Here is a 22,294-nt window from a genome sequence, read left to right on the forward strand (position 1 = left end):
TGAAACAATGACACTAATTTGTTATTCATTTATATTAATCTAATTTTACAAAAAGATAGTACCTAAATATTGTGGTTAATTCTCTTCATATGAGATGTAAATACTAAGAAAGAATATTGTTAAACTACCCAAATGAAGCATGCAATTAAAAATTTTGGACAATAAAATTTAAAAATTCAAATTGAAACAATTTTTAGGTGAGAGAATGTGTGGGGGAAAAGTGTTCAATCATTGGATGACAAGAAAAAAAATAGTTCAAAATTAATTAAAATCTTGAATAAAGGGTAGCCTTGTACACCCTTTGCACAATTAGTACATTTACCTTATATAATCAGTGTAACACCCTTATATATTAATGCAAATTTCATACACACACCATTAACAATCTTGTACAATCACCTAGTTCAAGTGTTTTATATAAGTTGTACAAATGTCTTTTATATTAATTAAAATATAAATAGCTATTATATGAAATGTTTGATAATATGTGTAACAATATTTCATGTAGTTTGATGTGATAAAAAGATAAAAAAATAAATAAAAAAAAATCGCAAAAACTACTAGAAACATTTTGGGACATTAGTAGACATAAGTTAATTTCATTTCCTTCACTTTTGCCGATAATGTATAAAGAATTTGAACTAAGCGTGCAAGAAATGTATAAGACACCATATATTGAACTATTTTATTTTATTTTCATTCATTTATATTGTTTGTATTTCATTGAAAACCATTTGAAGCAAATATGATGAAAATTAATATGTGTCCAAGTGTAAATAATGTTACAACTAATTTAATATATAAAAAAATCAACAAGAAAAATGAAGATGAAATTAGATAATACATTATTTATAATTTGTTAATTCAATTTTAAACTTCTTTTATAAAAAAAAAATATTTTTTTATTGAATGGATTTTATAATAAAATTTAATTTAAAAAAAATCAAAACACTTTTTTTGAATTAAATCCTTGATACAATAAAATCAAAATAATAAAATATCTATTTTAATGGATTTAAAAAACTCACTTTAATAAATTTATTTTAAAATTTTTGTTTATTTCATATTTATCCATTTTATAAAAATAAAGATTATTGTTATTAAAAAATTTTATTGTGAAATTTATCTTTTTTATATTAAATTTTGTATCTTTAGTTACTTGAACAACTTTGAGTGTATGACATTTAGAGGAGATGATGGTTAGTTCACTTTTAAAAGGGTTTTTTTATTTTTGTTTTTTTGTTTTTTTTTTATTTTTTTTTAGAAGTTGGTAATTGATGATTAGTTTGCATGGAGAGTTATTGATTTTGGGCTCAATTAGAGTTATATTTTAGGAATCCTTTTCCCACATGAATTATGAATTTGTTTTGTTGAACGCTCGAGGACCTATAAATAGTTCAAAGTCCTTTGCTGAAGGAGTGAAAGTGCGACTTTAGTTTATCTCAGTGGTTTTAACTTTTAGCTCATTTTTGTATAAAGAAATCTCTCTAGCCAAATAAGAGCATCCCAATTTGATATTCTTTCATATTTATAATTTTTTAATTTGAAAATTAGTAAATTGTAAATATTGTCTTTTTTATTTGATCTCTATTACTATTGTTATTTTAGTAATATTCGGAGGTAGTTTATTTTACCTTTTATATATATATATATATAGGCCTATCGGAATCCTATAGATTTAGGCCTTGCTAAAACTCACATAAACCATTTATAAATATCTGAAACAATTTAAAGTTTATTTGACCGTGTGATTTAAAAATAATTGTTTGTTTTTAAAAACAAAAAACGTAACTAAACAAGTTCTTAGTGCATTGAAATACTAAAAAATTATGCTAGAAATGATAGATTTTAGAGTATCTTGAAAAATTTTCAATACAGTAAAAAAATAGATGTAAAGCTCAGCATGAATCTCAACTTATTTTCTTTTTATGTTTATTATAAATTAAGTAGAGCAGAATATTAATAATTAGCTGATGATTTAATTTTAATTTTAGTTAATTAATAATATTATTACTTAATATTGTAGTAATAAATAGTTTTTATATTACATTTAATAGTATTTTATACTGACATATATTTGAAAGTATATATTATGTGAAATTATTTTATAATGAAAATACTTATTTGGAAAAATAAAAATAAAAATATTTAAAAATAATTTTTACATACTAGTTTCATTATAATTTTTGTTTTCTATTTTTAGAAAACAGAAAGATCATACTAAATTTTTTGTAAAATGTGAGAACTTTTAGAGACTTGCCTTAATTTGATGACATTTTTTAAAGACTATTTGAAAAAAAATGGGGTACCAAAAAGATTTCCTATCTCAAATTTTAAAAAATTTAAAATAATTTTAAAAAAACATGGTGTTATTATTATTTAAAATTTGTAAAAATGGAAAATAGAAAATGTATGGTAATGGTATGAAATAATACTTATTAAATTTTGATTTTTATATAAAAAAAAAATATATTAAATTTTGAATGTGCACGAAAATGAAACTAAAATATCATTCTATCATTCAAAATCATAGAAAGATATTTGGAATGGATACCTTCTAGGTGATGGGAAGGGCCGTATGTTGTAGCAAGGAACGCGACACCCATGAACCAATTGGGCCAAGATATTTGGAAACATATATATGGTAAGGGATGAGCAAGCAGTATTGCCTTTCGAATAGGCCCACCACCATGAGACAATGCCATGATCGTAGATGTATCTGATAATGTTGTGAAGGAATATGCAAAGTCAATCAAAGAATACTAAAAGTCGTCTCTGATATCCATGTTTCAAGGAACCAGTCATTTTTGGGATGCCGTATGAATATGCTCGTCATCATTATCATGTTGGAAATGTATTTAGAGCTACAAAGTCTTCTGGTATCACTGTACCTTTAGCTGCCATCTTCATCCACATGGGAAGAGAGGCAGGGAGGAAAAAGGTATAAAATTTATACCTTTTCCTTACATTTATAGATTCACAAGTGATGTGATGATGGTTAAAACTTAAGAAGATGAGTAGGGGCCTTTGCCTGATTGCTTCTCTCCTTTCAATATTTGAATATATATGCATGCTTAATTGCTTACTGAATGTAAAATATTGGACTATGTTTGAATTCGTTTTTCTTTTCCATTTCAAGAATGTATTGCTTCCTTTCATCCAAGGAAGAGAGTCCAGTGTATTAAGATCTTCTACATCAAGCCTTGTTGGCTGCATCATCTTCATTTCCGTGAGGTATCTGGTTCAAGAACCCTTGAGCAGTCCTTAAACTTGAAATTGATTAACAGTAGACATGATCAATATCAAACATCTCAGCACATGCATGAGTTAGTGTATGAGAGAAATGTATGACGCCAAAAAGAGATTGTAAGTTAAACAAAATCTTCATATATATTAGAACCAATAGTACACTGATGCTGCTCTCTCACTGTCTCATAAACCTCATAAGCCTAATCGCATCTTATTCACTTCTTGATCATCCTATAGCTATGAGCATATATATATATATATATATATATATGGCTGACATCTTACCAAAAATATATATTTCTAGTTCATAACTTCACCAATCCACCATTAGCAATTCGAGGACCTTCTAATTATAATTATGCAGCAGGTGCAACGTCCACCCCATCATCATCATCATCATCGTCATCATTCTCATTCTGGGCACAGCTACACGTCGTAACTTCATCCTTACTGATGACAGATGCAAAAAGATCTGTAGCTTTCTTGCTGCCAACACTCACCATTGAAGAGATGGATATTAAATAGAGAAGGGGGGATAATTTAAGCACAGAATGTATAAATTATTGTAAGATAAAGGAAGCTGCATGCTTCACACCTATTTATATCAATACATAGCATGATTTCGGAGCCTTTTTGGCAAAGATGTGCTCATTCTTTCTTCACTTTTGGTTTTGTTCATACTTACTTGTTTTTAATAGGTGAAGCATATTACGGATGACAAGGAGAAAAAGGGTGACATGGTTGGGCTGCTCTCCATACATTTTTCCAAAATGGCACTTGGGGGTCCAGCACATGAGCTGAGCTTATGGAGAGAGGCTGCCTACCACAATCCACATGTGGAAGCAGCAATCCATGCACACGCTCGAGCTCCATTCTCCTGTGCAGCTCATCAGCCAGGCTGGATTTTTTATGATTAGTTTGAGATTTGAGGAAAACTGAAAAGCTACACTTTGGCCTCTATCGTAGTCAGGGACGAGGCTTCGACATGTATCTGTGTCCACAATGAAAATGATGATGACGAGGTTGATGAGGATAAGAGGGGATGTCACGCCTTGAGCATAACTATAATTGGAAGGTCCTGGAATTGCTAATGAGGGGCTGATGAAGAGATGAACTGGAACTACATATTTTTAGTAAGAGATGAAGAAGTTCATGAGGTGGGACTTAGGCTAATTATGAGGTCTGCAATATAGAGAACAACATCATGATAGATGCAGAAGAACTTGAAGCTTTCTTGCAGGCTACAGACACTCATCATTGATGAGATGTATTAAATAGAGAAGCCAAAAGAATAATTTAATTAAACAAGAGGCATTATACATTGTATGTTGAGAAGGAAGCGGCAAGCATCACGCGTTTTATTTTATTTTATTTTATTTTTTAACATAAAATAAAACATGGCCTAGCTAACACAGATGTGGAAGTCAAATTCTTCCTTTATTTTTACTCCTTGGGGTGGGAGGTGGTGTGATTTGTATATAGCAAGGTCCACGGTAGGTGGGAAGAAAAAGAAAAGGATGACATGGTTGGGCTGCTCTCTGTACGTATTTCCAATATGGCATTGAGTGTCCAGAACGTGAGCCAAGCTCATGGAAGATGGTTGCTCTACACATGCCGCATGTGGAGAGCCGCAGTCCATGCACACTCTCTAGCTTTACAGGCTGGATGTCTGGTCCGGTTGATGAGAGGCTTAATAACTGGAATGGGTCTTAGCTAATGAATAGAATTCCAAAAAAATACTTGATTAAGAAACAAAATTAGTTAATAAATTAAGTAGTACCTTCAGCCCTAATTAAATTAAATTTTTGATAAACCCTAATAGTTCTACGAATAAATGGAGAACAATGGTAACCATAGTTATCACTGAACCATACCATTTCCGGGGCAGAACAAAAAGAAGGTGGGCCGGCTTAGAATTCCAGTGTGGTTAGGACCCACTCAGATGTTTATTTTCTGCGGCAACAGCTAGCATTCTAGAATTCTAGAACTTATGTTTGCAGAAATGAAAGGCAGGGAAGTTGTCGCCTGCAGTCATTTGGTAATACCAAATTCAGCTACTGGATTTTCCATCTTCAGTTTCAATGCTTTACCAGAAGTCATCTTGGCAAGCCTCTTTCACATTCAAAATGCATATCTGGGAGAATTTAACTGCAGGAAAGAGGGATGAGGTAAGAAAAGAGACCTTTGGTAGAGTTAAAGTTTTTCAAAATTCTGAGCGAATGAATGAGCAGATCTGTTCTTGACCGGCAAGAGGTGGAGGAATCATCAAAACCGAACTAAAAATGTAGTAAAATTCAACTCAAAGCTTGGAAAAGTGACTTGAGCTTGAAATAAAGAGGAGCAAGATGGAAATCACCAAAATAAAACTTGAAGAACTCAAAATTGAGCTCAAAGCTTGAGCAGGTAATTAACTTGATCAGCTTGCAACAAAGCCTAAACTTACTTAAAAAAAATCACCAAAAGCAGACTCAGCTTGGCTGGCTTTTACCCCAAAATGGGTAATCTCTTATTCTCATGAATTACAAATATTATAAATTTGGCTTGAACAAAATCTAGGGTTGGAGGTATAGATTCTGTAGAACTCTTTTCTTTAATTTTCACTTAAAAAGTCATTCTTTTATCTTGGAGTAGAAACATCATATACTTCTACTGAAGTAGAAACTCAGTCATTGACTAAATAAGAAGAAGAAGCTATGATGATCAGATCTACAACTGAAGAGAAGGAAAATGTTAATATGTTGATTGGACTAGCACACAAATATCAATTAACAACCCCAAGCATGCAGTTCTATAAAACCTTAGTTTGCAAGAATTTTCTAATTAACCAACTGCATGATCATGATTTTTAAAAGTAATTATTAAACTATTCTATAAACCCAAAATCTAACTTCCAATAATCTAAATAGGATCAAAATCACTAAAGAAAATAAACAAGTGGGTCTAATTTTGTATACTAAGAGTATGAACCAAATCATTATTCTTTTTGCATCTCTCTCCAACCTTATCCTTCTTGTTCTCTACACCTTTCTAAAATATCTTTCCAGCAATTCACATTCTGAGGGAGTTGCATGACCCACTTGGATACTGTAGCCTTTGTGATCACTCATGAAATTAATTAAGTTTAATTAGCATATCTTCTAATTATTCATTACTTTAATTATGCAGACAAGTTTGTTGATACAGTGAAGAGATACCAGGTCAGATTGATCCTTCATCATAAATGTTTCCCATACCTCTCAGTCCCAAACTTTGACCATATGCAATATGGTATGACACCTTCCTAATAAAAGAATGAATTGTAGTTTAACACAAAATGGGTAGTTTTTGTCAAGAGAGTTTCTAGATCACAATTAACTATAAGTTTCAATCACTTAAATGAGTAAATTTTACTTGGACCAAATGGGGAGGACACAAACATTGATATAGGATTGCAGAAAACTTCTAAATAAGTTCTTATTGAGAGATCTTTCTAAATTTTATATGTATGATAATCCAGAGTACTTTAAATTTTAAAGCACCTCAACAATTAAAATAGACAAGATAGGTGTCAAAAACCTCTTTCTTTCTAATAAAATGGTTTGGCAATGTTAAAACTTAATTGGAACATGGAATGCTGGAGGAGTAAGCTATAGAAAACTCTTCTTCCTTTTAACTCAAAAGGTCATGCTTTCATCTGGGATTAGGAAGAGCAATTACTACAATAATAGAAACTCGATCATTGGTTAAAGAAGGAGAAGCAATTAGAACCTAAATCAAGAATTAACAAAGGTTATGGAAGCAAGGGGCTCATGTCTCGAATGTTGGGGCTTCCTTAATTATTATCATTTTATAAAGTATTTTAAAATGTTAGTATATCCAAAATCAAACTTCAAACATAAAAAGAAAAGAAGGCCTTGCATTTTTCCCCAAAGAACTTTTTGCCCAAAAGCAATTCACACGGCTACCAAGTTATAAATATCATGAAAGCTTTGGTATATGTGTTAGACATAAAGCAGCATTCTCTCATAAAACACAACTTTGCATAAGAACTCGAGTAAAATCACCCACAGCATACATTGTGGGAACCAGGTTTGAACCCACTTAAAACTGCAATTTTTCAAGAAACATCAAGTTAAAAAGCCATGAAATGAATTCTTAAAACATGAAATAATTCAGATTAATTAAAAGATGTCTCCAATTAATGGCTACATTTGTTTAAAACCAGTGTTAGCACTCCTGTGCAGATCGAAAAGTCATGGTGAAATCTTTGCTACTTTAAAAGATGAAATTAAACTTACGAAATTTCATTTTTGGAAACCAGATTAATAGACAATGCTTCTAAAGACAACATTCAAAATATTTAAAGAACAGATCTAATCTTGCAGGGATGCAATTAAAAAAATAAATTAAAGGCTCACAGGTTAAGGCATGTATCCACATCGTCTCTAAGAATAGATCCGCCTCTCTGAGATAATGTCATGACGACAGATGTGCCCTCTCTGATAGTATGATAGAAGAGATATGCAAAGTCCATCAGAAAGATATAAGTACTCTTTAAAAATATACCTCTCCACCAGCCAAGACACAGGTCTTCTTTGGCTGGATGGCAACAACTTGTGCACTGGAATACCATCTGAAAGTCCTTCTCAACATTGTCATGTTGGAAATGTATAGTATTGCTATATTGTTTATGTTCTGGTCACAGTGTCTTTAATTACCTGCAGCCATCTTCTTCATTCACATAAGTGGAGAGGGAGAGAGCACCATCAGACTTGGTAATGGAATGTCTGAAAAGAGAGAAGTAAGTATTTAGCATATGAACAAATAAATGAGCTAGCTATGCAATTCTCATTCATCCAAATAGCATTCAATTGTAGTCCACTAATATATGCCTCATTCAACAACATCATGTCATGTTTCCCCTATGCTGCCAAGATAGTTAATCAGATACTGATTAAGTGAAGATCAATCTTCCTGAAGTCAGTGTATATATTTCTGACCCATCCACATGTGCAATCAGAGGCAGGTCTTCTTTTCCCTCTTTAATCTAAATAGCTTGAGACAGTTTTCAGATCTGTGATTTCAAATATCTCTGATACTACTTATGGTGCTAGCCATATATTCATGATAGATTAAATGATCATGTACATGACATTACCAACTGAGATTATGCTAAATAAAGTGAAGGCCAAGATTATGGATCATTAAAAGTAACTTGATGGTGATCTGGGGAAAAGTATAAGCATCCTGCAGTTGCTTCTTATACTATTGAATAATGCTAGATACTGGATTGCATTGGTACTCTTTTATTTTTCAGATGTATTGTTCTACCTCATCAAGAAAGAAAGATTATGTTGGAGCTTCTATATCAATCCTCAATGCCTCCATCATCTTCATTTACTGGAGGATTTAAGTAAAAAAAAAAAAACCCTAGAGCAGTCCATTAGAACTTGAAACAACAATAAAGTGAGCAAGCATCACATGCATGAGAGCATATCATACATCAATATTAAAAAAAGATAGTGATCGATAAACCATTTATTCATATATTAATATCAATATAGCTAAGTTACTGATCTAAGTAACAGTATAGCATAAGCAGTACAGGTCTTATCATATTATGTCTCTGTCGCAAACCTAATAGGGCCTAAACCCCATCTCATTTACTTCCTCAACATGTATTACTAGGATCTCATATATGAGACTTGCATCATTAGAAATATATATTTCTAATTCATCTCCTCAGCCCACAATTAGCAATTCCAGGACCTTATAATTATAATTATGCTGCAGGTGCGACATCCACTCCATCATCATCATCATCGTCATCGCCATCATTTTCATTATGGACACAGATACATGTTATAGCCTTGTCATCACTGAAGATAGACTCAAAAAGAACTGCAGCTTTCTTGCGACTGACGATCACCATTGAAGAGATGTATTAAATACAGAAGCAAAAGGAATAATTTGAGAACGAGATCTATAATTTATTGTATGATGAAGGAAGCTGCATGTTTAACACCTATTTATAACACAAGATAATATACGGGAGAAAGAAACAGCATGATTCTTGAGTCTTATTCGCAGAAATGTGCTCCCTTTTCTTTTGTTGATACTTATTTGTTTTTAATATTATTTGAGGCGAATGGTGGATGAAAAGGAGAAAAAGGGTGACATGGTTGTGCTAATCTCCATACATTTTTCCAAAATGGCACTTGGGGTCCAGCACATGAGCCAAGCTCATGGAAGGTGGCTGCACTGCACATTCCACGTGTGGAAGGCAGCAGTCTATGCACACGCTACAGCTCCACGGTCACGTGCAGCTCATTTGCCAGGTTGGATTGTCAAATAGTTTTCCAGAGTCGGTGCTAGGGTCCTGAGGTTGATGACTATGGTTTGAGGCTTGAGAGAGACTGAAAGGCCATTTGTTTGGAGCGCAGAAACTAAATCATGAGTACATGGAGGAATGTGGCCTTCGAAGTTTGAATGGAAAGTGGGGGGTTGGGACCCATCGTCCATTTGGAGATTCTTTTTTGGGGTTGCATACTCATGTGGGCCTACTACAATTCCAGAATTCTTCAACTTATTGTAGAGATACAAGGGCAGGTTGGTGGTTCATTGCCAGCCATTTGAAAATATCAACTTTTCAGAATTTTCGATCTTCAGCCACACTGCTTTACCAGAATTCAACTGGAAGATTACTTGCACGTATCGGAGGACTAATTCCACAGAAGAGAAAAAACCTTTGGAGCAAAGCTGAGCAATTTTACCCATAGCAAAAATACATATCATTCAAGATAATGGTTTGAATTATTATAGTAATGTATAACATGTACTGAGTTGTTGTTAGTATATTTTAGAGTATTCTCTCTGGAAGCGATTTTTCTCATTAGAATGTTTAATTGTTGTAATCGTCACAATGGGATGGCTCGCCCTTTATACAGTAGTGCTCGTTGATTTTCTGAGTCAGTCATGGCAGTGCTTGCAGCCTTTTAGCTAGATTCCAAATCAGGAGACACGGGTTCTGTCAATGTACATTCCGGTGGTCGGGCGGAGATTGTGAAGCTACCTTCAGTGGATGGTACCTAGGGAATGTCCCTTTTCTTGATGTAGGGTTGGAATGGGTTCGCCATTGAGGGGTACTTGGTCAACAAGTACCTATTTTTGGTATCACCACTCTCTGGTCTGATTTAGATATAAAAATGTCAGTTACTCTCTGAAAATTTTGAATTCATATTGTAAATCTCTTATGCCAGTGGAATAGCTTTCTGTTTTTAGACTATGGTTGGAAACTGAAACCCAAGTCGATGCCATGATTTTTGAAAGACAATATTTGCATGTGAAAATTAAATGAAATAGCTTAATACCATATGATGTCCTGGACTAAGAGCTTTGAAAATACATTGGGCATCTAGGCACCTCAAAACCCATAAGTACTCAAGTTTGTATGACTTCAGCTATTGTTACAATAGGTTGAGATTCCTTATTTAAGGGTACCGAGGAGGGGAACCCTTCTTTTATGTACCTGATGTAGAATTTAGATAAGCTCATGCTTTAATTGGTCCCCCACTAGCTTCTTTATCTAGAAATCATTTCCACTTGATCAAGTATTTCCTTGCCCATTCACGAGGTTTTATGCTAAAGAATGTACTTTGTATCTCTTGTGGTCATGGCTGGTGGCCTAGCTTTCAAGTTCAACCCATTCCTCACCAGCTTAAGTATAAGGTTTGTTGAAGTGCAGATGGCTCTCTTGACCTTGAGTACAACTAGGTATGCTACTTCTTCATCAATGACCTTGAGTACAACTAGGTATGCTAAAGATGGTTGCAAATCAATTTTAATTTCTATCAGGGTAGGAACCATGCAGAGTGCTTCTTTTCTCTATTATTTCCATTATTCATAAATAGGAAAGGCATTGGCACCACTTTAGCCTTCCCTAAGAAGGCTAGGTTAAGCACCATCCAGAGCAATGATCATGATCAGCCTTCATGCTCTACCATCCCATGTATAGCTTTACCCTTGAGCTATGTATACAATGAGTCTTGTATATATGTAAGCTAAAATCCTTGAGTCATCCTACTCCTTTGTCATATTTAATCCCAATAAGTTTTTCTTTTCCACTAAGACGAAGTTGTGACTGGCACTAGTATCAATCATGGCTCCTGTGGGCTTCCCCTTGATCATCTTCTTCAAAAACATCATTCTTTATCTTGTGGTATCTTAAGCCATTACTCTCACATTCAGGAAATGTACACATAAGTTTCACTTGAGGAAAATTATAGCCAAATTGAAAGTTTTATTGAATTGTGGGGGTAGAATCCCTATTGTGCCATCTAATTCTTCCCTACAAAAGGGAACAATGTCGATGTGAGAGCTTGAATATTTGATCTCAAATCAAAGGTGCCTAAGACTTCATTTGTGTTTGAAGAACTTATTCATGGTGAAATTTGAATCTCCAAAGTTATTCTTGAAAAACCCATGAATATGTACTTGAATAGGTTTGAAAGCAAGGCTTCAAGAACTCTTGAAGCTTTGAAGCGATCTCTCCAATTATGATTCTTCAAAAGAGTGCTTCAAGGTTTAGAATGACCCCTATTTATAGGGATTGAGAACATCATATTTAGATAATTTTATGATCTGTTAAAAATAATATCCCTTATTGAAGTTACCGTTTGAATTGTTCCAAACATTTGAAATAACATCCTTTAACTAATAAAATTAATATATAAGGAGCTTTCAAAGAGCATATTTTCACAATCTTTAATTCATTTTTCGAATGAAAATCTAGTAATTACCTTTTCAATTATCAAATTCATCGATTTTGATTATGTTTTTGTTGTTCAAAATCTTTATTTTCATTATTTAGGGAGAGGACCCATGTGGCATGTTACTATTTCATCTGAGAGAGATATCACCACTTAGCAACTTTATTTTATCACACATCTTATATTATATGCTTTTCTAACACATGGTAAGGTTTGATTTGATTATAGAGGACTCATGTTATTTTACAACTTATCCATTAATTATACCTAGTAATTATTAGATGATTTTTTTTTTCTACCACTCTTCGAAGAGTTTAATACTTGAAAAGATCTAACTCATCATTAATCCTCTTCTTTTTCTAGTGTCAAGGAGCTAATTAAGAGTCTCTCTTTGAATAGTCTTTAGTCTAATGGGGACGGTCCCTAGAAAGATTTCTACTTAGGCATGGATAGTCCGTTCTCCTTACCCTTTGCTCTCTTTGTCTAGAGGGTTCTACTAGTGCCTTCTTTATGGCTTCTCAATCATTCTTCTCCTCTACCTAAATCATGACTATCCTCAAATATTATGGTTATGTTTGGTTCTCAAAAAATACGAAGAAAAAAAAAAAGTTAAGGAAAATAATTTTCTCATATTTGTTTCACTATAAAAAATCAAATATAATTAAAATTAATTAAAAATTTATATATTTTTAAAATCTTGTTATAATGGAGAGAAATAAGTTAAAAGAGTTTGAAGAAACATATAAAAATAATTTATTAAATTTAAATCTATTTTTTATTTTCTTTCATTTTTTCTTTCTTTCTATTTTTCTTCTACATTTTCTTTCATTCACATTTTCCCTCAATTTTTTTTTGGAATCAAACATAGCCTATAAGTTTTGGAACATCACCTCTCTTATAGTCTACTAAGGACTTAACCACTACTATTGTCATAATAAAGTCCTTTACGTTATACCATCTTATGTTTGTTTCGATTAGCCTTGCAAATTATCCATGAAGTTGAAGTGAAGATCTTTCTCTGAAAAATTTGGAATCTCCACATTCAAAATCTTTGGCACAAGAATGGAGGGTTTGAATTCATTAATCTAGTATGCTTCAACTTTTTCATGTTCTTCTAATCCAAGTAGATCACATCCTATGGGAAAAATTGCTTCTTGATTTCTTTCTTGAAATTTTCAACTTTAATGACTTTTTTTTATTTGAGCATTCTTCCTTTGATTGTGGCTTACCAAATCCTTTAATTCTAGAAATGGAAAATCCTTGTGTTGATGCCTTGATTTCTGCTGGATGTGTTTCCGAGTCCCCTCAAGCTTGAGGGTGGAATGGAGTGAACCCCAAGCTTGGATCAAAATTGAAGAAAAAAGATGGTGCATAAGAGGTTTAGCTAGTGAGGATGTCTACAATTTGGAGAGTGGAAGAAAGAAATCGTGTAATAAGAGTACCAAGAGCCACTTTCTCATGAACAAAGTAATAATTTAACTCAATGTATTTAGTGTCCTTATGAAAAACTGAGTTGATGGACATATGAAGAGCACTCATATTGTTACACAAAAGTTGAGGAGGCATAGCAAGAGGAAAACCAATATACCAAAATAAGAAGGATAGCCACGTGAGTTCGACAGTAGTGGAGGCCATAGCACAATATTAGAATTCGACACTTGAGCTTGAAACAGTGGGTTGCTTCTCAGAAGACCATGAGATACAGTTGGTACCCAGAAAAACACAATAACCAATGGTGCTATGTTAAGTTTTAAAACGACTAGCCCAATCAACACCACAAAACCCAGATAAAGTAAAGGAACTTTGAGCAAGGAAGCAAAGGCCATAATCAAGTGTATCTTTGAGGTACCACAAGATAAGCTTGACCTCCCTCAAATGCTGAGAAACTTGATTTACAACATGAGTGATGTCAGGACGTGTAAAAGTTAAGTATTGAAGTGCTCCAACAAGGCGTCCATATTCAGTGGCATATGCAAGGGGACTATCATCAGATGAAGATGAGTTTTTGATAGCCATTGGTGTCACCATACAGGCAACATCTAGCATCTTGTATTGAAGAAGGATATCTCAAGTATACTTTGCTAGCAATAAAAACATGTCCCCTCAAAAAATAGTGCACCTCCATGCCCAAAAAGTAGTGCAATCTGCCAAGATCTTTAATAGCAAATTAAGTACCCATTTTGTGAATTAGATTGTCAATAAACTTGGTATCATTACCCATAAAATAAAATCATCAAATAAGATTTTTTTTATTTTTTTATTTTTTTTTTACTTTTTTGTGTTTTAAACCAGTTGACTCCATTTTTAATCAATTAGACTAGAAGGCAATACATTTATTACTTAAAATTTTGGGATAATTGTGTTTTGGACAAAGGTGGGCCCAAAAATTAAGATTTGACTCTTAAAAGTTGTATAATTGATGAGAATAATATAAAAAGTGAAAATGCAAATATATCCTTCAAAACTATTTTGAGTATTTTCTACCACAATATTTGACAAACTTTTTTATCTTAATTTTTTTTAATAATTATTTTGAAATTTTATTATTTTTAGAATTTTTTTAAAAATATATTCTAAAAATAATAATTGTGACATATTTTTAGTTATTTTTTACATACATAATTTTAAATATATATATTTTCCAAGATGTTTGTTTTTAAAATAATAATAATAATAATTTATTTTTATTTTTTTGGAAAATGATGTATTTTTTTCCAAAACACTAAATTAAATTAAATTTTATTGAGGTTTACAAAAGAAATAAAATTTAAATTAATGGTTTTTTACTCTCTTTTTTTCATAGTCAATAAATATCATTTTTAGAAAGATAAAAATTTTATATCATTTTTCTCAATTTTCACACTTCCTCTAGGTCTTGGGCTTAAATAGTGAACTTATATATACCAAAGTTTAATTTTTGGGTCCGTCCAAAACACAATTGTCCCTAAAAATTTTCAGTCTTATACGATTAGTAGGATTTTGATCACAATTTATAAAGTTTTATTTTTTCCAAATCAGACTCATTAATTGAATATTCTTCATTGAATTCATAATATTTATGCACCTTTCCATATTAGGGATTCAACATGGTGAGAGCTAGTTTGCCTGCCTCCTTGAGCTCCAAATTCTCTATCAAATTTAGGGGTGTTTGGTTCTAGGAAAAGTTTTGTGGGTTCGTAGTTGAAAAATCTTGTTTAAAAATGTGAGAAGCTCAAATATCTTTTGAGTTGGGTTTTCAAAGACATTGTTTATGTTAAAATCTTTGAGTTGAGGTGTTTGGTTCTAGAAAAACTCAAGTATCTTTTCAAGTGGGCCTCGAGAAGAGGCCAAGATCATGTTTGAAAGTATTTTCAAAGGGTTAATATAAAGATGGTGAGAAGCTTAATTTTCAAAGATATTTGACAAGTAGTGTAGGAGAGGATCGGAGATTTTGAGCTAGGTAAAACATTATACTCAACATTCGCTTCATAATAGATTTTCTAATTATGATTGGCCCATGGCTTTTTAACTCTTCGGAGATTTTCCATATTAAATATCATGTCATTATCTTTTCTCTCTTTTACTTGTCATACAAAGATCTTTTTCTTTGCTATACAATATATAGTAAAAACCTAAGAAAATGTGAAGAAATTACTTACTAAATCCATCTCAAACCAACCCTCACTATAAGTTGAAAGCTAGGGCAACCAGGGCCCCAGAGAGCAAGGGCAAGTGCACATTTACAACAACATGCTGCTTTAAAAAGGGAAGAAATCTCTAACACATTTCATTGTTCAGATACCCAAGTATTGACTGTCTTGTTTAGTGGGACACAAAAGAAAATGGATTTGGAGGATGCCCCAGATCCAATGGACCAATATGAATCTATTCATGCTTCTTTCCCTTGAGGCCTCCCTTGGGTATTTTGCTGAGGAAACCAGAATCCAGCTTCCTGTAGTTGTGCTGAAGCTGTCCCAGGACCTGGTATACAAACCCATCAACTTGATCATCATATCTCTCATACAGAACTGGCAGTGTGTGGGCAGCAATGAAACCTAAACCAATTAAAAAAGCAAAAACAAAACAAAAATTATCAATTCCAGCATACACATACTAATTCTTCATTTGGTACTAAAGAAAATTTTTCTCCAAATAATGAGATGGGAAAAGTTTTCAAGTCACATTTTGGCAACCAAAACATGTAAAAAAAAAAAATAAACTCTACACACGATCAACCGTGCTTCATTTGTGATTGACACCTTGTTGATAATGATGCTAAGCCTCCTTCAAATGCAGGGATGTGGCTTTGTCTTTATCACTTTTGGGATACAAGTACTAAGTATCCATGAAACAGGGTGAAATCCAAGCCTCCTTCATCCCGTGCAAGCAAACATATTGCTAATTCATTTTTGGACAAGATGGCATAGTGTCTGAATGAAGAATGTAAGAAGCTTTTCAATCTTAGAGTAAATTCTGGATTTCAATATGATTTTGGAAAACAACTCCTTAATTTCCTTTTTTTCAGTAGGTAAAGATTTTCCGAGTGGTCCAAATTTTTATGTCAACTGTTCTACCAAATTATACAACCAAATATGCCAAATTCTTCCCTGTGTTTCTGAGGAAAGACGGACAAACTTCCATTCAAGTTTGTCTAATTTGATTCGATACGCAAAACAAACCCAGAGCATTTAAAACTTTCACCTGGGTTTCTGTTTAAATGTTCATTCAACTAAATAAAAGGTTGCAAGTAGACCTTACTATGAAGTCAACATGGAATTAAGATTTCTCACCAACATACAGAACAGTCAGAAAGTTGCACCAGCTCCCTATCACAGCAGCTGCCCACAAGCTTACTACAACCTGAAGAATCGTTCAAGAGCTCAATTAGTTATTTAAGTCATTTCTGATAACCAAATAACCAGAAAAAAATGAATGAAAAAAATCATAAGCTGCCCTCATCATTCACAAACTCTTCTTCTATGTCAGCTTCACAAGTGTGTTGCATGCTGATCCAAGCTATCCAAGTTGAGATATTATTCATGCAAATTTCAGCTGATTCATATAGTTAGAAGTTTTTTAAAATATATTTCACAGTAGAACTTGTGAGACAAACTTATCATAATTTTTAGCATTTTGCAAATTTTGTTAGAATGAGACTGTTAGCCGGCGTCATCAGTTTGTGCTTGGGCCAATTACTCAAAATCACTGACCATCTTGGAATAAGAAACAGAACTGTCAATACTATGCTATAAGGTGCAAGAAGCACTCAAAAAATGTACACCCTAGAATATCATTTCTGTATTTCATTAGGTGCCTGAATAAAATTTATCAAAGAGAGAGAGAGAGAAGAAAGAAGAATGACTAACTGTTAGAAAAGCACAGTACATGAAGAGTGAAATAAAAAAATAATAAATAATAAATGCATTCATGAGAAAAAGAAAAAAAAAATGACAGAATGTCGTCTATGATGTTTCAACAATGTGCAACAAGCAATTCAAACACCTGTGCACAGAATTCAGATTAGCTTCAAGTTCAAGTCGCCAGGACAAGATGAAGACAAAAAATGATGAAGGCTTTCAGCAGTGAGAATGGACATGATTGCCAAGGAAACAACCATGGAAATGGCTATGGTCAAGGTCAAATGGTGAAAAATCATTCTTCTGGCACCAACTAACTCAGTCATATTAAAGCATTTTACTTGATTACAGAGCTATAAAGTAGTATAAATAATGGAAGAAAATGACTTTCAGCAGTAAGAATTTACACTCACAGGGAATATTTCAATAATTTGTAGTAGAATAGTTTAGAGGTCAGCAGAGAGGATACCACAGATCATGTACTGTCCAAGTGTACAATATGAAGGAAAGGATATGATAAACGATTTATTGGTTAAAACATACCAAAAGAAATTGCTTCAGATTTCCTCCACAAGCAACATCTTGAAGAAAACCCAAGGCTTGGTTAACCTGAACACCAACTGCGACACCAATATTTTGAAATAACTCATCAGGCAAAACAATACGAGGGACTTCAGATGACGACCTGCCAACATAGAGAAATTATCACTATAATGATGTTTCTGCACTATTTGCATGCAACAAGAAGCAAAACAAGGAGCACAAAAATGCATGAGCTGAAATCACCTGCTGAATACGCCCGATGCATTTGACCAAACAAACTGTGCAATCATACCAAGAACCACAGCGAAGCATAGAAGAGTTAGAAAATGGTAGTTAAGCCATTCAAAGAGCACCCAGATAAGTGTAGCACCAGTTATGAAGCTCGCGGAGATTTTCTTGTTCCTCCATAACATCGAGTCAGCAGCTAAATTATCAGGGGAAAAGGAAAATTTTAGCAAGCGCAGAACTGATAGGATATAATAACACAAACAGAATGATCTTACATTTTCCAGCCCCCAGAAGATTGTAAACTGGCTTCTCCCGTCCAAAGAGCCGTTTGAACTGAGAAGTGACTGAGTTTGATTTCTCTTCCTCAAAGAATGACACAGATTTCTTCTTTTGAGCATTGTCACTAACTGTTTCCATTATATTGTTCAAAAGCTTCTCTGCTGTTATTCCCTCAGGCATTTTTCCTATGCTTTAATTATCACTACTGCAAAAGAATGCACAGAAAGTTTCTCAAATTCACATCTATATAAAAATATTCCTGAAATTTCTGATGCAAGTGAGCACATTGTGAAAATTTTAGATGACAATAAATGTGGTGCCAAACAACACGATAAAATTTTGTATATGTACTTGCTAAAAGACAAGGACCTAGAAGATTAAGTCATTCATTTATGCTCAAGTGAAAAAGAAAAAAGGGCAAATCCTTAACCAGGAACAATCTTACTTCATGGCACAATTCTATTATAGGGGTTACTGAAATCACAGTCTAACACACATTTTATTAATAAATTTGAGCATAAACAAAACCTAGAAGAAATGTATAGACAGAAAGTATACCTCTTCAATAAATTAGACATAAAGAACTAAGTCTTAGAAATTAATAGCTCCCATAGCCTCTACTGTGCTATCAATATAATTCCATGTGGGACATTTAGAATCGGATTTAACTCATTTCCTTGAGGCCATGGAAAATTGTTTAACATGTTTAAATAAACATATACCAACCAACATGGATGGATTAATCAAGTCCCATCACTAAAAATACCATCCTGTTTAAGCTTTTAAACATGGGCATCAAATTACTTCTCAAGTCTAATTCAAGATATTAAGTTCAAAATATTAGGACGAAGCTTCCTTCCTGTTTTAGTCTTTTGCAGTATCACACTTCTTGACGGAAATACCTTGATAGCTAATGGTCAACAATATAAATAAAAACTCTGTCCTGGATATTATTATGGACATAACATTTTAAATCTTGAGTGAAACCTCAAATTATTCTTAGCACCTTAAATTTGTGAAACCGGAAGATCAAGATCCCACTTTCCCATTGAGGATGGCTTGAAATGTACTATGAGCAACAGCCTATGCATGAATAAAGGTGTTGCCTTCATGTTTTGACAGCATTTGCTGCACAAATTTCCAAGCCATCAAGAAGAAGGAAATTTGTTGTTAACATGAAATCCTCTCAAATGTTTTGCCCCTTATTCCATGGCTTTTGACAAATATTAGACTTCTACTCTCTTGACTCCACTGACCCTGACCTCCAATGCATCACATTAGGCTTAGAGGAAACGAGAATGTCCAACATATATTTCTCCATTTGTTCATGTCTCCAAACCTCAATCCAACATGAAGTACTAGTAGTTTAGGCATCAGTACACACAACAGCCACTAAAGAGAAAAAGAGCTAAACCAAGAAGGCAGAACAAAAGTATGCACCACGGTTCTCCTAGGACAAAGACAGCTTCAACAAAAGAACATACTCAATAGCAAATGACACAATTGTTATATATTGGCACATAAAAATTTTCAATAATTACCATCCGCACGACCATACGGGGGAGGAATATAAGGGTCTGCTTAGGAATGTTTTCAAAAACAGTTCCTACAAAACAGTATTTTAAAACAGTTCTAAGTTGTTTTCGGGAACAAAATTCTGTTTGGGAACTCATATATGAAAAACAAAGTTCTTGGCTTCCATAAAGTACTACACACTTATGTACAATGCAGAAGTTTTTAAAATATTTTCCATATTTTCAATTGTTGCTCAGAACACCATACAAAAACAATTAAAAATGCCTAAAATTTATTCCAAAAAACAATTTGTTTTCAGAAATTTTCTAAAGGTATTTTCTAAGTTAGAAAACAAGTTTAAATGAATTATTCTAACAATCAAGAAGGTAGAAAAGAATTCAATATCTCTAAGCCTAAGTAAATAATGCAAGAACAGAAATTCTTATCGATTGCTCCAACCTAGGTTTTTTCAATTATACCCAACCAACTGAACACAACCTCCATTTGGTTGCTATGAAAATAGAAGAAACTAGAAGAAAACAAAAAGAAAAGAAAACTTCAACTCTTGTGTTTTCTGCTGTTCAATGTTTAAAAATTAAAATAAAAAACTTGATTCAACTAAGTCAATCTTTTTATAAGGCAATGATGGGAGTTTCTCAAAATTTTGCACTAAAAGCCTTAAGGCATGTTTAGTTTCTAGAAAGCTTGAAAAAAAGAAAATAGATAGGAAAAATTAAAAATAAAATAAAATAAGGAAATTTGTAAAATTTTTCTCTTGTTTGATTGTCCATTGAACATTTGAAAGAAAGAAAATTAAATTCTTGAGGTATGCACTTTTCTCAAATTTTCTTCACCTTTTCTTAAGGGAAATCTTTCAAGAATTTCTCCCCTCTTTTCCTTAGTTTTTTTTTCTCTTTATCTTTTATCATCATGTCTAAAACATTAAATAAGAAAAAATTATTGTCCTTACATTTTTTTTCCTTTTCCTTTTGGGAAACATAGTCTTCAAAAATTCTTTTTGACAGATGCAGCAGTCAAAGTTTGCTTTTTGGTTAAAAAAATAAAAACTCTTTTAAGCTTTCAATCAAAAGCTGAATACAACCAACAAGGAATAGAAAATGAAATCGAAAAAAAATAATAGCAATAACAACCATTAAAAAAAATTAAAGACAAACAAAACCAGCACAAAATCACAGATAAAGAAAGTAAACTAACCGTGCTGCCATACAGATTGGAAACACTCAGACAGTACAAGAAATTATTCTTCAAACTCAATCGAAACCATGAACATCCCAACAGCAAAAAATGCCAAAGATCTTCAAAAGAAACAACTACTCAGAAACTGAAAGACTTACCAATTTGCCAAAACCAACAACCATAAGACCAAAAACACCAAAAATAAATAAATAAATAAAACCCATCAATCTTACCATGTTTATGGACAAACTACTTGGAGACAACACCAAAAAATAAAATAAAATTAAAAAAAAAAAAAGTAAGAAAGATTTATAAAATGGACAGGAAAATGTGTGTGGGAGGGCCCAAACCAGAGGCAATAAATTCATACACGAAAATAATACGGGCAACCCAACTTCACCCTGAATTGAAAACCCAACCCTTCAACTCCACCAGAAAAGCACACACACAACCCAGAAACCAAATCTCACTAATTTCCCAGAACAAAAAGCATCAAAACCAAACAGACCAAAACAGAGCCTACCCATGATCAACCCCACAATTTTGATGCACAATCCACTAGTACAAATCACCAAAAATGAAGCAAAACTGCATAAGTTTGCAGAGAAAAAAATGAGAATGTGAGGGCACAAACCAGCGACCGTTGACGAGAATTTAGAGAAGAACAGGAAGAGAAGACTGAGAGAGGAAAAGAGGGATGGGTATTGATCGTTCAACAAATGACCATCGGACACAACGAGGGAACAATACCTCTGAACGGCCCAAAATTGCGTACGCAGACTCAACTCAAGAACGGTGGATGCATACCGGCTCACCTGCGCAGACGGTCTCTTTTCAATTTTTATATTTGTTAATTTGCCTTTCAAACGTCTTTCTGCCGCCATTGGACTTGGGTGGACCGCCAAACCTTGGACCAAGGAAATGAAATCCGCTCACAATTAATACTAATTTCTTCGAATTATATTTTAAATATTTTAAAATTATTTTTTTCATATTTTTCCTTAATATAATAATTAACACCACCCATATGCCAATAAATAAAAAATAACATAATTTTTATATGATATAATTAAGGTCGAGATAACGTAAACATGCATTATTCATAAAATATATGTGAAAATAAAACTTGAAAAAATCATTTTTACGAGAAGTGCATTTCGAAGAAAATAACATACATTGGAAGTATTCACCTCATATTAT

General features: G+C 33.0%; 1 protein-coding gene and 1 long non-coding RNA gene across 5 annotated transcripts; both read right to left on the minus strand.

Annotated features, from left to right (window-relative positions):
• Nucleotides 1-3,361: 3,361 nt before the first annotated feature.
• On the minus strand, nucleotides 3,362-4,501 carry LOC117927104. Its single transcript, XR_004653286.1, has 2 exons — nucleotides 3,845-4,501; nucleotides 3,362-3,735 (listed from the first exon to the last, which is right to left on the minus strand). It is a non-coding gene; the product is annotated as an uncharacterized LOC117927104 (long non-coding RNA).
• An 11,099-nt stretch (nucleotides 4,502-15,600) lies between these two features.
• LOC117926989 (reticulon-like protein B8) lies at nucleotides 15,601-21,838 on the minus strand. Of its 4 annotated transcripts, none has more exons than XM_034846332.1 (6): nucleotides 21,729-21,838; nucleotides 18,379-18,587; nucleotides 18,119-18,299; nucleotides 17,876-18,017; nucleotides 16,766-16,835; nucleotides 15,601-16,030 (listed from the first exon to the last, which is right to left on the minus strand). In XM_034846332.1, exons 2-6 carry the CDS (start codon nucleotides 18,560-18,562, stop codon nucleotides 15,861-15,863), a joined length of 747 nt encoding a protein of 248 aa, XP_034702223.1. In that variant the 5' UTR covers nucleotides 18,563-18,587; nucleotides 21,729-21,838; the 3' UTR covers nucleotides 15,601-15,860. The 4 variants fall into 4 exon arrangements, with proteins under 4 accessions (XP_034702223.1, XP_034702227.1, XP_034702225.1 ...); XM_034846336.1 differs by lacking the exon at nucleotides 21,729-21,838 and adding an exon at nucleotides 21,618-21,698; XM_034846334.1 differs by lacking the exon at nucleotides 21,729-21,838 and adding an exon at nucleotides 21,113-21,208.
• Nucleotides 21,839-22,294: the final 456 nt, after the last annotated feature.

This window comes from Vitis riparia, chromosome 12 (assembly GCF_004353265.1).
Source record: "Vitis riparia cultivar Riparia Gloire de Montpellier isolate 1030 chromosome 12, EGFV_Vit.rip_1.0, whole genome shotgun sequence".
Lineage (NCBI taxonomy): Eukaryota > Viridiplantae > Streptophyta > Magnoliopsida > Vitales > Vitaceae > Vitis > Vitis riparia.

Coding starts and splice junctions, on each gene's coding strand:
- LOC117926989 (XM_034846332.1), bottom strand. CDS start 18,562: ATGCCTGAGGGAATAACAGCAGAGAAGCTTTTGAACAATATAATGGAA. Junction 18,018..18,118: donor GCATCGGGCGTATTCAGCAG/GTGATTTCAGCT, acceptor CTATGTTGGCAG/GTCGTCATCTGAAGTCCCTC. Junction 16,836..17,875: donor ATCTGAAGCAATTTCTTTTG/GTATGTTTTAAC, acceptor ACGATTCTTCAG/GTTGTAGTAAGCTTGTGGGC.